General features: G+C 37.4%; 1 protein-coding gene across 2 annotated transcripts in view; it reads left to right on the forward strand.

Annotated features, from left to right (window-relative positions):
• The first annotated feature begins 7,548 nt into the window (after positions 1–7,548).
• Positions 7,549–18,096, forward strand: part of LOC124883952 (myelin protein zero-like protein 2) — a 29,777-nt gene continuing 19,229 nt past the window's right edge. Inside the window, exon 1 of one of the 2 annotated variants that reach the window (XM_047391454.1) lies at positions 7,549–7,902. In XM_047391454.1, coding sequence (XP_047247410.1) covers positions 7,848–7,902 — 55 coding nt within the window. In that variant the 5' untranslated portion in view covers positions 7,549–7,847. The remainder of the gene's footprint in view (positions 7,903–18,096) is intronic. The other variant, XM_047391455.1, reaches the window with a different exon arrangement.

Here is an 18,096-nt window from a genome sequence, read left to right on the forward strand (position 1 = left end):
TGTGTATTTCTTTAATTGCGTGTAGCGGTCTGAGAATATAGGGTATTGTTTTCAGGGAATGTGTGTAAATGTTCGAGAAAAACTGTAAAGGCAGTGGATATTGTAGTACGGCTCTGCCCCCATGTGGCTCAACCATGCACAGTGCTGCTTTCTCACAGTGTGTTGCAACAACATTTTTTGGATTATTGTTTTTTGTTTTAACCCTGCTGTTGAACATGAATAGAGCTGAATTATTATTGTTGGTCATTCTTTTTTGTAAGCAAGACAAATTCTAAATTAACCATACAATAAAGAATGTCTGACGTCTTACAACTAAAGAAACTAATTTTGATATTGTATGTTGAGACTTTTTTTTAATAAATCAACACATTTCAATGAAAAAGTGAATGAGGAAATTATAGGCCACCCCTGAACCAAATTAGTAAAATTTCAATCAATGTAGTTTTTAAGATCATTCATCCAAATTAATTCATGTATTAATTTACATTCACTTTGACAATAGACTACATTCTCATTTTATTGATTAAATAGAATAACAGACCTTCTGCACAATCAACACCTTGTAAACAACTGGATAATAGCATATATTTAAAATTTCTCAATCTAGAATCATCTTGCCTAATAAACATTTAAGACCTACCAGCTCAGACTGATCAATACCAACTGCACCTGATTAATAAGGATATAGCGTCCCAGCTGCAGTTATTAGAGCACACAAACACGTAAGGAGGCATATGATCACCTCTACTCACTTCTGCTCGGCAGCAGAATCATTTTGGCAGAACAGTTTGCATTCTATTTGCAAGCGGACATGTGATTTTCTGAGTTCCCAGTCAGAAATACACTCCTGATTAAAATCTTAAGGCTGGGAAAAGACAAAAAAACATTTTCCTAACAATCAAATATGTCCTTTTTATTGGTTTGCTAAGTTTTTATTCAGCATTAGAATAGTGGCAAAACTAAAGACATAAATGGACTGCACCTGTTTAGCACTTTATCTATTCTGAGGACTCCAAAGCGCTTTACACTACAATCAGTCATCCACCCATTCACCCACTGACAGTGGTGAGCTACATTGCAGCTATAGCTGCCCTGGGGTAGACTGACAGAAGGGAGGCTGCCATACACCAAGCCCTCTGACCACCATCAGCAGGCAAGGCGGATGAAGTGTTTTACCAAAGGACACAACGACTGAGGCGGACAGAGGGGGTTTCAAACCGGCAACCCACCGGTTACAGGACGAACCTCTACCACTGTCGTCCTTAAATCTCAAACACAAGTTATATGACAGTTATTAACTTTTACTAAGTTTATGTATAGCATCATAATAAAACCAATATAAACATATATTCTCTGCTGGGCATCACACAAAGGGAATGAGAAAAACACCTGACTGATCCAACATCTGTAGAATTTATATCAAGATGTTTAGGTAGGATTTGAATCATATAATCACAGGTAACGATGGAATAATTAAAGACAACATTTACAAACTAACATGCTTGATTAAAATGAAAATAATTTTGATTAATATTTATACTCACCAACTTTCCTGTTCAAAGTGGGCTAGCGAGTTTGACTTCATCATTAGCACTGAGGCTAAACTGGGTAAAGCTGAATACTAACTGAAAATAATTGCTTGAACACAGAAACCTTCTCAACTTTAACTCTTCTAACTGTTTCTAAGTGAACGTCAGTGAAGTAAAGTTTAATTATACAAAAGCCGAACACAAACTATACCAAGTCCTGCACTTAACCAACAGAGTATGTAAAAGTTTTTTTTAAACAAAACAATTTAATTACACATTCTCAATGCAATCTCACAAATTCACTCCCTTGACAGATAAACGTTTCAGCCTTATATTTGTTCTCAATTTAGTTTTTTTTGTTTTAAATATGCCAGTGTTCCTAAATTCATAAGGACTTTTCTGGATTTCATAAAGCATCTAAATACAGTAAGGAGGCAGGTTTTTATGCTCTGTGTACATTATTTGAGTTTAGATTTATAATCAACTAAGTCATAAAATTTCAATGTCCGTAATCTAAACAATAGTGGATTGGTTGGTTCGTAATAATTTGATTGGTTTATAATTCTTATAGCTCTCTTTTTTAACATGTAGCCTACTAATGAGTTAGTTTTAGACGCGTTTCCCCAAATCTGAAATGTGGACCTATGAGGGAACAGTACAACATATGGCAACGTTTGGTTTAAAATGTAGTTTGTTTTGCATATTATAAAAGTAGTGTCAGTGATTGTTGTTTGGACATTTTTGTTTTGTTGCTTTCAGCTTAATTTATGATTAATTATTTTTCTCAAAAATGGATTTTCATAAACTCTTTCAATTTTAACATCATTCATTCCAATTGTTACTTCCTTTTGGATTTTATGATTACTAAATATTGTAAATGTGGTTTCACCTAAATTGAATGAAAACGTGTTGAACAATTTCTTTATGATATTTATTTCCATCTCCACTGCATTTAAAAGATTTTCCAGACCAATACCTGTCGTCTACAATTAATACAAAATTAAGAAGTTCCAAAACATCACAGATTTCATTTTTATAGAATATGAATAATTTAAGACCAAGGATAGAACCTTGAGGGACACCACAAGTTAATTTTAGTAACTTGGATTGAACATAATTTATTTTAACATACTGATACCTATACTTACGATAATTAGTTAGCCAAGGGTCTGTTTGTTGGGCAATAAGCTATGATTAATATTGTCAAAGCCTTTTTATAAATCAATAAGTATCCTGACAGTAAACTGTTTATTATCCAAGGATGAAGAAACGTCTTCAACCAGTTTAATTTCTGTCATTGAGGTGGATTGTGACTCCTAAAACCAAACTGGTTATCACTTAGAAGATTAAGTTTTTCAAGGAAATGATCCAGTATTTTGAGAAAGTTTGTCTACATTTTTTAAGAACAGAGGAAATATAGAAATTGGCCTACAGTTGGTCCAGACAAATGTGATTAACAACTGAACCAATATATTCAGTTAAATTGTAATTAAGTTATTTATTTATTGAATTAATTTTTCCTCTTGTCCTTCTAGTTATTATTATCCTTATAATTACCACGATGATTACTGTTGTCCTGTTGTACTGCATTGCTACATCACAATGTGGCCCAGGGGCCATTTAACCCTTACTAATTTTGTGTGGTCTCTGACTACAATTTAATAATGGTACAAATTAGATCCACCAGCACAGACAGTTGATGCAGTTGAAATTTTTTTTTGATTTTGACTGACAGATTATAACCTCAAAATGGAAACGTAAGGTAGAACACAAAGCCTGACCACGAGGACTCGAGCTGTGTGTGGTGTGTTTGATTTTTGTTTTTGTTTAATCACAAATAAACAGGCGCGTAGTAGGACCTGGGCTTCCGGGGCGGAAGGCCCGGATGTTTTCTGAAAAGTCCCGGACTTCTTGATAGAAGAAATTTAGACGTTTTAAAAAGATGCAGCCACCAAATAGTATTGGACTTCAAATTTTTATTTAAAAACAATCAGATTTTTTCAATTGTGTTCCATATAATCAAGTCCCGCTCCACCTAACCTGACAATGAGTTAAAAGGAGAAGACAAAAAATAGTTATTTGTGCACTTGCAGCACCACGAATGCGCAACTACGCGCAGAGCCAGAGACGGACTCCATTCTGGAGAAGTCCAGAACAGCAGTTTACTCCAGGTCGACCTGCTTCCTTCATTACCTGAAAAGTTACACTGAGCGCCTCGAACAGGGATCCTTTCAGAGCAACCGCGGAAGAGTGGAAGCCTGGTGGGTGTGTGTTCAGGAACAGGTGGACGCCGAGCGGTATAACCCAGGAGAAGATAGCATTAAAACCTGAAAATCTGACTCAGGATGAGCTGATTGTAAGTTACAGCTAATCACTGATTCACCCAGCAAGACATGAGGTGGAGGTTCACTCTAATGAGCATCTTCAGGGTCATGATGAGGGACTTTCACCTGAGCTACAGGTGAAGTTAAATGTGGCTGTGATAGAAAACAGTAACAACCTTCTCTGTGAGCTTCTAGCCGGATCTGCATCATAAAGTGAAAATATCTGGTTCTTTACTTCAGTCAAAATAAAAGCATTTAATCCTAACGTAGCTGAACACATTAAAAGGTCATTTAGATCATCACATTGATCTCATTATTGCAGCCAGTCATATAGTCTAGTTCTACATGTAGACAGAAAAAAGTGTTGCTCAATAAACCAGGAAAATATCTCCTGGTTCCAGTAAGACGTAGTAGAAAGTTCAAAAGTAAGCCTCCCTCTTCTTTCATATCTCATGTGCTGATTCTAAACATACAGGTCTGGGTGCAGTATAATTAAGAAATAAATCATAGCAATTAATCACAGGTGGACCATTGATTAGTTAACTATTTTATTTTTCTGAATTACACATGAAATATTATATAAACTAAACTAATTTAACAATGATACAGTTTTACTGAAGGTGAGACATACATACCATATGTATGTCTCACCTTCAATAACACCCTTTTTCCTCTCAAAGTGTTTAATAGTAAGAACTGCACTAATGTCTCACATGCTCAGTGCAGAACAAGACTGTGTTGAAAAATGTTTCTTTTATTATTTTTGGCAGGGCAAATTTATTCAGAAGTGGAATGAAGGGCTGAAAAGATGGCGATAAATGAGAACAGGTTCATAAAAGAAGGAACAGTTTTAATAAACTGTTTTGAAAGCTCTTGGCATAATTAAAATAAATGTGTTTTAGGACTTTAGCATTTGACCAAGATTTAGGAAAATCAACTTTATATCACTTTCCTTTTTTGAAATATAAGAATAAAGACAATGGAGCCTCAGGAGTGGAACACTGTGATGAAAATGTAATGTTTCAAAAAGGTAATTTATGTAGATGACAAAAGAAGCACATTTATCTGGCCCATAGTAAACATCTCAGAGTTTAATAAAAACGTTTGTCAGCAAAAAGTCAGATTAAGTTCTTTTCTAAATACTTAAAAATTTGTCATTATTTGCTTCAGCAAAATGTTTTTCATCAGGTCTAAACTCTGTTTCTCCTTGTCCTTCATTCAGCTTCTAACAAAAATAAAAAGTAGAATTATTGTAAACCTTTTTTGTTTGATTCACAATAATTTACATTCAGTCTAAAACCAGCCAAGACAGAGAACTGGTACAATATGTCCTATGTTATTTTAACCTTAAATTACTTATAAATTGTCTTATTGAAATCTAAGTATTTTGGATTTGGGGTGAAGCCCCCAATGTTTTGAGACCCTAAAAACGCCCCTGCAAATAAATCAGACATAGTAACAGGTACAATAGTGGTTCCACTTGAAAAATATTCTTTTATGTCTTACCTTTACACAGGTACCAAAAGTTTGCATGTGGAGCTATACTTGATTTATTTCAGTTATGTAATCCCAGGAAATTGCTTCTAAAACCATTAGGGCTTAACAGGTTAGCCACGGTTTTTCTTTCATTTTAATATCTTAGTAAACAGAGCCTCAAAGAACTTTTGACTTATACTCCAAGGCCGATTTGGGCACAACAATTCATTAAACCTGATTAAATACAGCAAACTTTTTTGAAGAAAGATGACCCCATGTCCTGTTCTTGTTATATAAACTGAATAATCTTTCTAGATCAACAAACCAACGAACAACTGACCCACAATTGTTTTGCAGATTGTCTTACAAATTGATTTACAGACCCCCTTATTCACAAAAGAGTTAAGGGGGAAAAATATTGCCTGCAAGTAGTTACATTTAAAGTGCCTGTGAAACGCTTTTCCCACCAATGCAGAAATTGAATGAAAACATCTATATATTGAAGGAACTGGGCAGTATTTGACATGATATTAGGATTAAAGACATGGTAAAAGACAACTGTGACACAAAATAAGCATATTTCAATGTTAAATTTTGCAAATCTAAAGTCGCCCGGAAATGGGGTAAGTCTCCGGTCATTTAATGTGTGAGCATCAATAATAAACGGTTCAGGTAGAAGCCAAGTTGCGTTAAAAACAGCGATAATATGGTGAAACTGTGCATTGCTGGTGGTAGCAGTAGTACTATGACAGCAGCTGTTAGTCTGCACTACTTTCTTGAAGTGAAGAGGATCGGAGCTGCCTGGATCAGAGCTGGAAAACTGACAAGGGGCAGATGGGCTGGTCCCACTAAGCACAGCCAGTTGTGATTGGAGGACTTCTCGGCAAACTGCTTTGAAAACAACTTCTGTGGAAGTTAAACCAGTTAAACTGCTTTATTTTTCGTTTTAAATATAAATATATGTGTGTATTTATTAATATATTGAGATCTAGTCTGTCTTTAGTGAAATATTTTCGAAAATCCTGATGTTGTGCTGGTTCTGTTTCCTGGTGGTGCGGTATGATTCGTGCATATTGACTCCGGGTGCTCCGGAATCTGGCAAAAATTGACTCTGGTCCAATTAGATTCTTCGATGCTCTATGTGCTGCTGGCCACTGTAGTAGCAGTCAGTTTACGTGAGGGGGTTCCCCTTTGACGTAATAAAAGAGAGCAACAAAATTGCAAAGGAGTAGTCTGGAAATGCCTTTTTAGTGAAATTTATGACCATGTATCTCAACAACTGTTCAATTCAGTGACATGAATTTACTTTAAAAAAAAATTTTTTCAAGGTTTCCTTTCCATAAACGTAATTGGACACATCATGAAAATTTGATGTCACAGCCACTTTAACATGACGATAGTAAAAGGTTTGGACACCACTACCCCTCACTACCAAAATATTGACTATTAAACAACAACATTACACAAATAAAAAAAAGAAAAAAAAGAAAAGAAAATCTAAAACCAACTTGGATTTTGAACAGCAGTCACTAATGTGCATTTTATTTGTGATTAGTTTTATGTTATCTTTGGTCTTTGTTTACTTGCACTTGTTCTATTTTTCACACTAAAATAAATAGAATGTTTTTTCTGAAGCTAGGGACAGTAGAGTGACGTCAGATATTGCATAAAAGTGATGTCACAAGTCATGATTGCAGTAAATACTCAAAAAAGGTCTAGTCAAAATTCTAGATTTTGTTAAAAGTCAGCGTTCACTGATTTCACATTTTATGGAGAAGTGGCGTTAGAAGAGAGAGCAAACTTTCTAGAAAGTTTTGGTAAAATCAAGTACAAGATGTAATGATGTCATGAATGAATGCGGTTGTCATTGGAAACCAGAAATCTAGACTGTTTTGAAAATGGGCATAAAACAAAATCTAATCCAAAAAAATCCACAAAACACTTTTACCAATAGTATATGTTACTTGTGCAAGCTGATATGTTTGATTTATAGTTAAATAATTATTCAATATCTCCCCAAATTCAATTTTATAGTGTATAATGCCTAAAGGTAGATGTTTGAAACAGATTAAATTTCCCAGGTCATGGTCAAATTTGCGCAACATCTGTCATATTTCCACATGGGTGTAGCTGCAAAACAGGTGTGATGTCATACCAGATTTCAACTGGTTTGGGTTTAACTCGTAAGCAGGAGATGTGAGAGCCTAGAAGAAAGTGCATCACTTCTTGATCCTCTTTCTTTTTTTCTCCTGTTTTACTCCGCCCGACAGTATGGTGGGAGGGTACTTGATGTGAAATGTTTGAGGCCAGAAGGCGAGTTAGGACGCGTCTTCAGATAGGAAAGCTGAGGGAGAGGACCCGTCTCTACCTTGTTGTTTTTTCCCATCCCTCTCCAGAGGGGATCCATAGCTTTCATCGCTCGGTTTTGCTGTCTCTGTGAGTCAGTCTGTGGAAGAAGGTTGAGTTGAGTGGGTTAGTTGACTCTTCGCCCCCCCCGCTCAGCTGACCGACCGTCCAAATGTGCGTAAAAGGGCTCTATTTTCTCGCTGTCCTGTCTGGACTTGCAGCTTCAGGTGAGTGAGACCGAAGAGATTGTTGTGGTGTAATGATCTTTGCTGCTTTTCATTTAAGATATTTAATGTCTATATCTGGTTCTTAGTTATAGATGTTGATCTAATTTGGCTACTCGGTTCTAAAGTTTCCACGGTGTGCTGTGTCGGCAGAGATTTTAAAACATGACAGGACGCCTATGAGGAATACTCTGGGTTAAAAGTAACAATACAGCCCTGATTGTTTGCCCACTGGTGAGGACTCCGCAGGGACCACTAACCTTCATCTCAATGCGCTGCCGTGCGTCATCGGGAAGTGGAGAACTTTGGCACCGTGGCACCGGGCGGGTCGTTTAAGAATTCCTGTAAAATATCATTAGCTGGAGGCCCTTTCTGACGAGCTAGCGACTTTACTGGCATCAGACGTCGGCCGCATTGTCTTTGTGTTTTCGCACAACCTCCTTTTCCTGCCCATTAATGCGCATCCGCGCTTGCGTACGTACACGCGGACACTGTAAAGTGGCCACTTGGACGCAGATAAGTCCACCTGCTTCCCGTTCTCGGGGGGTTCAGGATATGTGGTGGAGTAAACAGTAATGGATCACATCCTTCTGTTAAAGCTGCTCCCGTCGCTCAGACAGCGCTTCCAAGGGAACATAGTGCCCAAATTGGCGCACCAGAGGCAATTCATTCAGCAGACGGCAGGTTATTTAACCTTGAATAGATCTGCGTCCATCCCTGTTAAGTGGATTATATTGATTGAAAATTTCCATCCGGTGCCAAAGCACCACGCATGGGGTTCAGTGTAGCAGCAAGCTGCTTATGTTTACAGTGAGCATGTGCCTGAAGATCATAACAGGCTGACACATGTGGGTATGGAAGGGTGGGTGATCAAATAGGTACATGTTTATAAGGCAAAGCATGTAGGAACTGATTGCAGTTTAGAAGCATCTCAGTTCTAACGACCGTTGTCTTTGGTGTTTTACCTCCGGCTTTGCTTCACCACAGCAAAACAACAAGACAGCATGTCTCACTCTCATTACAGGTATAACACAGCACATCTGTGCACAGAACGCACATACTGGTTCTACAATGACTTCCAGCAGAAGGAATTGAATACAAATTCATTGCACTTCTTTAAGACTTTATTTACACTGCAGCAAAAAGGTCCTGTGTTCGGATCCCAGCTTGACCTCTTTTTGCATGGAGTTAGCATGTTCTCCCTGTGAATGTGTGGGTTCTCTCCTGGTACTCCAGCTTCCTCCCAAAGGTCAAAAACATGAGTGTTAGCTTAATTGGTTACTTACCTTTTCCCTTGGGTATGAGTGTGTGCATGCATGGTACTTTGTCCTGTGTGTCTCTGTGTAGCTCTGTGATGGACTCCCGCCGCTCGCCTAATGTACACTGGAGACACCAGCAGTCCACTACCCTGCTAGGATAAACGGGTATAGACAATGAATTCACAGTTATGTACCAGTTTCTGTTAGTCTAATAATACATAAAATCCCAATAAAAGAAAAAAAACAATTATTGCTATAATGTGAAAAAGCTTCAAGGAGTATAAATACTTAGGTCAGATACTGTAAAAGGAACTTTATGGGTGAAATTTTACCTGAAACCATTGAGACTGTCTGTATACGTTTGAAAGCTGTGTTTTTAAATGCTCTTCCCTCCAACTCAACCCCCACCATCAGAATCAGAATCAGCTTTATTGCCAAGCTTTATTATCACTGGTAAACATCAGTTTTGGGTCTCCTTGGAGCCCCCTCCTTGTTTTGGGTGTGTAGCCCACACTGCTGCCCACAAGTTTCCATCCGCCGCAGTCAGAAATATGAACCATGTGGTTTTCATTTTTCCTCTAATCATTGTACTGCACTTTTCAATGGGCCTGGATTTCTGAAAATTGTCACCAGTGGTTTCAGTGGAATTACACATAATGAATGTTGGTGTCAGGATGCAGCCAGTTCTGCTGCAGGTCATCAGCCTCAAGCCACACTTTTCCTGCAAAAATGATTTACAAAAAAAATGATCCAATCTGTGCTTCTAAAGATTTCTCAAATAAGACTATTAAGCCAAACTCTGTCGACACATATTTATGATATTTGACTTCATGCTCTGTAGCATTAGTCCTTTTCTTAAAGTGTTGAGTATCTATTCATCTGAAAATGTGCCTCATACTTTCCATGCTTACTCAACCAAAGGCCCTGCCATACTTCTAGTATATGCTTCCAATTCCCTCTCTGTGGACACAGTCACTTTCATATTCAGCTCTGGAAAACTACAACATACAGTAAAACACAACAATACCTGCGCCTCAGTCAGGTAAAAATGGAGCAAATGGCTGAGTGTAATGTTAGATAATAATTCTCACAATTAGCCTGTGAACTTGTTTGTCAATTACTTCAGTTGGTTTACCTGTAAAATGTATGCAGTGCAGGTTTCTAAAATGATTGGACAATAGACGATGGATGAAATGGTAGGAAAATGAATAACATCAAAGCCCAGACTCACCACTGTGCACCCTTGTACAATCTACTGGAAATTTCTGGCAACAGAATATGATTCTGGTACTTGCTGAACAGCTAGTGTTTTGCTTTTGTAAAATAAAATATGAAATGAAGCAGACATTGAGATAGCATTCCAAAGGTTGCTGAAGGCTGCCCACACTCCGTGGTGAAGGCTGACAGGGCTTACAGCTTGTGTTTGTGTTAAGGCATGCAGCCCTAGACCCAAAGAGCAGAGACTGAAACAGATGGAAATGTGTTTTATTCCATGTAAAATGTATAAACAAGGTGATAGCAAAATGATCAAATCTATTTATCTATCTATCTATCTATCTATCTATCTATCTATCTATCTATCTATCTATCTATCTATCTATCTATCTATCTATCTATCTATCTATCTATCTATCTATCTATCTATCTATCTATCTATCTATCTATCTATCTATCTATCTATCTATCTATCTATCTATCTATCTATCTATCTATCTATCTATCTATCTATCTATCTATCTATCTATCTATCTATCTATCTATCTATCTATCTATCTATCTATCTATCTATCTATCTATCTATCTATCTATCTATCTATCTATCTATCTATCTATATCTATCTATCTATCTATCTATCTATCTATCTATCTATCTATCTATCTATCTATCTATCTATCTATCTATCTATCTATCTATCTATCTATCTATCTATCTATCTATCTATCTATCTATCTATCTATCTATCTATCTATCTATCTATCTATCTATCTATCTATCTATCTATCTATCTATCTATCTATCTATCTATCTATCTATCTATCTATCTATATTGACTCCTATGAAACTGTTTATGACAGTCAAGGCCTTTGCTTTGCACACATGTCACGTTTGCCTCCAAAGCGAAGCTCTTGAAGATGGGACACTACACTCGCGGTACCATAGATATCAATGAAACTCTTACTTCAGTTTTATCTGATATATTTGTGTGTACATGTGTCAATTATTCTTAATGGTCCTACAATATTCGAGCCATTGCATAATTAACCGCCTTAGTCTGTGAATACCACTTTGTGTAAATATTTCTTCTGTCACAAATTCTAAAAAGTAGTTGAGTATTTCCATTAGTTGTATTGATCTGGTAATTTACACATCATTGTTCTCCTTTTACTCATTTTGCAACTGTTAGGCTATATAACTGAGCCTATACATTGTGAGCTTAGAAGGAGGAAAGCAACAGAGGCATTAGTGAGAGCTCCAAGTTTCATATCTGTTCAATATAACATTTTCCACAGTTCTTCCACTCTTCCCCTTCGCTTTCACTTCACAGTTAGGATGCTTAGAATTAGCACACATGAAAAGAGTTGGATATTATCCCACATGGCTATGATTACAGAAATACACATATTTAGGATTTAAATATTTACCTATGTTGAAATGTGACATGGACACTGCACTGACACTTCACGGAACATTACGCCCATTACAGCCTTTCTGGTGAGACCGGGCCTGCTCTTATCTTTCTGTTCAACTGATAAAATGCATAAAGTTCTTATTAAACATATCGTTGTTGTTGGACAAAAACCTTGTATCTCTAAAAATGCTGTTTTCCAGGACATGGGAAAAAAAACAATGTAAAATCATACTATTTGGTCAGTCACATCATGGTAATGATACTTTTCAAAAGATAACATTTATTAATGAAACCACATAGATGTGAAGGCTGATCAATAGAGTTGATTTTCACAAAAGAACCCCAGAATTGCTTAAAAATGGAGATTAAGGGTTTTTGCCTGATGATATGCAGTGTAAGCACTTAGACAGGGCCAAACGTCCTTCAATTTAAGGGGAAAAGTCACACTAAACAGATTCAGTACCCTTTTTATTCTATACTGCTATTATTAGACATTTATTTGGTCACATTATGGCTCTGTTTTAATCACTTGCCTGACTATGACTTACTTACACCCTAACTAACAAGCTGAAGTGGGGGAGACAACCTTACTCAGGTTAACATCCAAACTCAGTTTTAATTTCTTAAAGATACTGCAGTTAGGTTAAACATAGGTGGTAGTCTTTATATTCTTAAAGAAAACCAAAACCTTAAAGGGCTAAGCCCATCTCAAAAGGTTGGTGGTTTGATGTAGTTCTGAACAACGTTCTATTTGCAGAAGATGCAAACAGTCAAATCTTATGGAGCATGATGAAATTCCAGTCACCGCAGATTCACTGCAACATATATTCAAGAGCTTTAGTTGGATGTAGGAACACACACAATATCAGTGAAAGATGTCAGCCTGAGATTTTGCTTTGTGTGTTATGTGTGGCATATTTTGTTTTTCACACAGTTGTGCGTGTTACACAAACCTTACCAAATTCTCCTTTCATCGGCTCTGACTGAGTGTGGGTTGGACAACTTGGGACTTGTGCAGACCTCAACATTGATATTAAAGTTGAGATCTTTCCAAGATACAAGTCAGCAAGCCGCTTCTTGAGTTAGCAAGTCTTGCATGATTAAGGTCTCAAAAGTCTGTGTTCATGAAGTATCACATGAAATGAGTTCAGTGTTTCATCTTGCTTACAAACTAGACACAAGCCTTTTCTAACTAAACCTTACTTTCATGTCTCCTTTGTCTTGTCCAAATGCAAATATACGATTAAGTCATTTTTAAACATCTACATCCTCCTTTGTTGACTGTAGCTCTGCCTCCTTCAGGCCTGTGTTTTCCTTTAATGCTTCTCTCCCAACAAGTTGTTCTTGTTCAGGCAGTAACATGAAAAGCTCACAGGCTGACACGTGCCAGACTGGTGTGACGTACAGGTTTAGCACACACAGGAACACATGATTTGCTTGTGAACAAACGGCTGCTGTTGGGTGCAGCATATCAAACAATCACACAGGCTGTTGAGGCTTCAGCTAAACCCTGTTGAGTTTACAGTACAGCAGAAACGTCTTGGAGCTGTTTACTGGAATATTACAGTTATCTGTCTCCCTTGGTGACTGTAATCTCTTCTCTGTAGCAGCATGAACAGGAGAAAACATGGTTGTGTTTTTTTTTTACATGGCTTGCTGACACACATTGGAGTGCGTCAAGCGCTTTGAGTTGAGTTGAGAGAACGGCTTGGGGGTGTGTTGAGTCAACAATGACATCTTAATACGCAAGGACAAGCAGCACCTGTGAAGTGTTAAAAGCATACCAAGGTGCTTGGCCCCAAATGCAAACAGGGACTTGGATTTTATTTCTCAGTGCAAAGGAAGTGAAGTGTTTGCCAGTTTATACGTGGTTTCAAGTGTCAGCACACAAACACAGAAGTTCTCCGTTTATCTCCATCTCTGGAAAATGCTAATTCAGCATTTCAGAGTTTTTACTAGCGGCAGTTTCTGTTTGCATTGTTGCTTTCTTGTATTTTGTCTTTTGGCCTGTTTCTCAAAGACTTGAGCACACATGGCAGATCTACGTAGTAGTACGTAGTCAAAGTAGGTACATTTCCATCATACGTTAGTTATTTCCCTCAGAATGCCATTCTGCTTCTGAGTCATCTGATTTACAGATACATGTCCTTGCCACGTGCAAGCAAGACTTAGTAATCATAAAAACTGTGTCAAAACCACAAGAGAAATGCATGATCCATCTTCCATGTTTTTAAATGATCACAGACTAGATTTGTCACCTTACAGACTCAAAATGTAATTTATTTTGTGTGATTGCATCTGATAGACCAACACAATGTAGTGACTGTGTATTGGAATCTAAATTTTATAGTTTTTATTTTTATTTTTTACTAATAAAAACATGAAATCCACTGCATGTGATTTGGGTTATGTATTCTAACACATGAATGTGCTTTGACCATTCTACTGTAGCTCTGTATGTATGTTTGGGGCTTTTGACTTTCTGGAAGGTAAACCTCTGTCTCAAGCCTTTTGAAGCCTTTAAAAGGTTTTCTATGAGTATTGCCCTGCATAGACCTTCCAGTCAACCAGTGTGCAGTGCCACATATGACCTTTTCCTTAACCTTACCTTTTTAATTAAACACAACAGAGATCTAGATATACTTTTTTCCATTAAAGAAATAGGTTAATAAAAAGCACAATACAACTATTAACAGTGCAACAAAATGTTAACCTGAAGCAAAGTTCTGAAAAAGGCCTATATTTAATTTACCCCGCATCCACACTGTCATTTAGTTGAGTTTCCCACAGCTTGGAGCACAAAGCTAAACACTCACTTGATTTGCCTGTGTGCCTGTTAAATGACTATGTTTAAAATAACAGAAAACAGACACTAAAATAAAATGCCCACAAAAGGGCTAATGTAACATGTCAGGTGGTTCATTACACATGGGAATTAGAAAGGTGTGGTTAGGAACTCTTTGGAAAAGGTTTCATGAGCTTCGTTCATATGAGGGTTTGCCCACCCTGAACAAGCTCCAACCAATGACGTAAACAAGGTACTTCTAGTGGAACCTTTTAGCAAGTCAAAATTGTGCCCAAGCCAACCCTTCCTTGAGAACATAACTGGTTGCTTTTTTATTGTTTTTAATATTGGAAATTATTTAGGGCTGCACGGTTGATGGCACTGTTGCCTCGCAGCAAGGAGCTCCTGAATGGAGTTTGCATGTTCTCCCTGTATATGCGTGGGTTTTCTCTGGGTACTCGCCCACAGTGCGAAAACATGTCTACCAGGTTAAATTGCTTTACTAACTTGTGTGTCTCTATGTTGCCCTGCCCTGTGACAGACTGGCGATATGTCCAGGGTGTGCCCTGCCTCTTGCCCAGTGACTGCTGGATATAGGCACCAGCCCCTCAACATCCCTGCAAGGATAAGCGGACATAGACAATGGATGGAATATATTTAACTGATACTACTCGAGTACATTTCAATCATTATTTGGGCCTTACATCTGATAAAGGGTAAGATACAAATGTCATGAATTCTGAAGTAGCAGCTGAACTTTGGCCTGAGGAATCCTGTTGTGACTTTCATATTTTTTATTGAAGATTCTTTATGGCAAGATACGAAATTAGCATAATAATATCACCCACAATGCTACGGTGTGCATGGACTTTTGGTAATTTTCTGGTTCCCACTAAGACATCTGCAGAAGCAAAATTCAGGAAAATATGACAGTGGTCCTCAAACATTTTATAACAAGCGTGATTTGAGAAATACAAATTTTTCCAAAAACGACCATAATGACAAATATTATAAAGCCGTAATAAGAATGATTTGGATAATTCTAAGCAGCTTTTTTTGTGTTATCTCATGAAAGCATAGCTAAACTTAACTTTTGCACTTCTTCTGTGGCACTTTAATCAAAACTGCTGCAATACCTATGCTAAACCAGCAGGTGGGGTACTGTGACATTAACTACATTGAAATTCCAAAGAAAACGATCTCAAAGGTGGCTAAACCACTGCTAGGCTAAAGATTCTCCCTAAACAGCTGCAGTTCATGTTGTCTTTGACGTTGTTTACCCATTTCCTTTCAGACATTTATTTTTTATTTTTTATTTTTGCAGTTGGAGTATGATGGAAACAGAGTCAAGACAAACAGAGACAAAAATTGCCTCAAAATTGTTGGGTATTTTAGCAAACACCCAGAGATTGGGCATTTGCCAAATGGATTTAATTGTCAATATTGATTTTTCTATAACAATCCATGATCTTGTCCACACTTGTACACAACAAGCAGCATTTTTAAATGCTTCACTTTGGAACACCTAGTTTTTTCTCCAAAAACTTTTACATGTGGACAGGAGGTGGAAATGTGAAAAAAAAAGGTCAGTTTAGCAAAATATGCACTAGTGTGGGCATGGCCTTATGTTTTGGCAATGCATAAATGGTTAAAGAATGTTTAAAAATGCATTTTAATTTTACTCAGGAGGTAAAGGTTTCTGTGCTAGTATATTAAAGTCAACAGTAGAAAAAACAGTTTATTCAAACCAGATGAAAATACACACTCTTTCAATGAACAGTGTTTGAAAGTACGAATTGCAGAGACATAGCTTTTGCTAATATCAGTTGCTCCAAACTCTGAGCACAATAATTTATAAATCCAGCTGGTCTTCCTACTTCGAAGTAAGGAAAGGTTGAGTTGGATTTGATGTCATTCCTAGATCCAAGTTCTGACTTCACAGGTAAATGGGTTCATGGCAGAAGTAGCCACCAGCACTTGTTCCTATAGTTCACTAATTTCCACATTAGTTTGTACTGGGGGTTCTAAGCCACCACATTCTTTCTGCACTGCACTAGAAGTTTCTGATGAAGCAAATATAATTTTTTTGCCTGCCAGTGCTATTAGTTCCACATCAGGGATAACTTATTTGTATCATAAATAATTAAAGCTAGAATTCACTTCTATAGGTGGTCCAAGTACCACTTGTGAAACCTGAACCCCAGTTTGAGAACCATGGAAATATGCAAACGATTACGCTTCTTAAAATTATTTCTTTAAACCTGATTCGACTTTTAAACATTGAGACAAACTGTGCTGTTTCTTCCTTCCAAAGTGAGCTCGACTTTAAAGGGCATGTCACTCTACATCACATCATAAAACTGTTTACACAGAGCACTTCTCTTTGTGACTAGTTTGGAAAATTGACGTGTGCCCCTTTAAGGCAGCATGCAACAAGCAGAGGTCTGTACCTCCTACACAATGTGGCTTCTCCTCTCTGTATATACTGTCATTTGCCCACTCCATCATCAGCTCCAGAGCAGAAGTGGAAGCCACAGTGTGACTGGATCCACTCTAACTCACAACACTGTAGCACAATGGACATCTGTCTGAGTAATGCAGTAGTAAATATGTTAAATTATAAGGCAGCCTTTTTGTAGTTTGATTGTTTGTGTACCAGAAGCCCGTGGGCTGGATTGAAGCTCAAACCCCCTCCTCCTACATCTCCCTCAGGAGTATCTAATCCCAGGGAGAAGTTGTCGAGTCAGCTGCCTGGTGGGAGGGGAAGGGGTTTGATGGATTAAATACTTATCCTCATTCATTCACTTCACATTTCCTCTGGATGCCGTCGCCTGATGAATTACAATTGGGCCAGAGGAAGTAGGAGGAGAGTAGAAAGAAGGAAAGGAGGAGGGAGTTCAAAAAAGAGATTGATTTTTGGTCTTCACTTCAACTGACCTTTAGACTCCAGTCACATTAGTCTAGCGTGTTTCTCCACCTTCGCCTTGAAAGAAAGTAAGGATAAAAAGTTTAGTAGCAAAACAAGTATGGGAAGTATTCTGAGAAAAATTTTTTTTTTCTATTTACCTTATTCTAAAACGTTTGGGATTACTGTGAAAAAATCTAAAGATTTCTTTCTCATATGTTTGTATTTGAGCTGTGCACAGGATTAGAGTGCATAAAACAGCTGCTGAGTTTTTATCTCACACAGCAAGGAAGAATATTTAAAGTTAGACATACTTAACAGCTTGATTCGATCTTCTTGTGAAAAGCTCTTCCAACATAGCAGAACCTTGTAGGATGTATTCTAAATAAAGCATCCTCCACACATCTTTGCTCACCTAGTAAAAATATGTGAAAAGCCCTAAAAAAACAATCTTTAACTGCAGTAGCGTAATTTTACCCTGAGAAATGTAGAAAATCTAACCTTTGATTTGAGTAGATTTGTTCAGTAGAAAAAAAAAAAAAACATATTAAGATATTTTTACATGAAATCATTTGTACCACAAATATTGGCACCCCTGCTGTTAATACTTTGAACAAA

Source organism: Girardinichthys multiradiatus, chromosome 18 (genome assembly GCF_021462225.1).
Source record: "Girardinichthys multiradiatus isolate DD_20200921_A chromosome 18, DD_fGirMul_XY1, whole genome shotgun sequence".
In the NCBI taxonomy this organism is placed as follows: Eukaryota; Metazoa; Chordata; class Actinopteri; order Cyprinodontiformes; family Goodeidae; genus Girardinichthys; species Girardinichthys multiradiatus.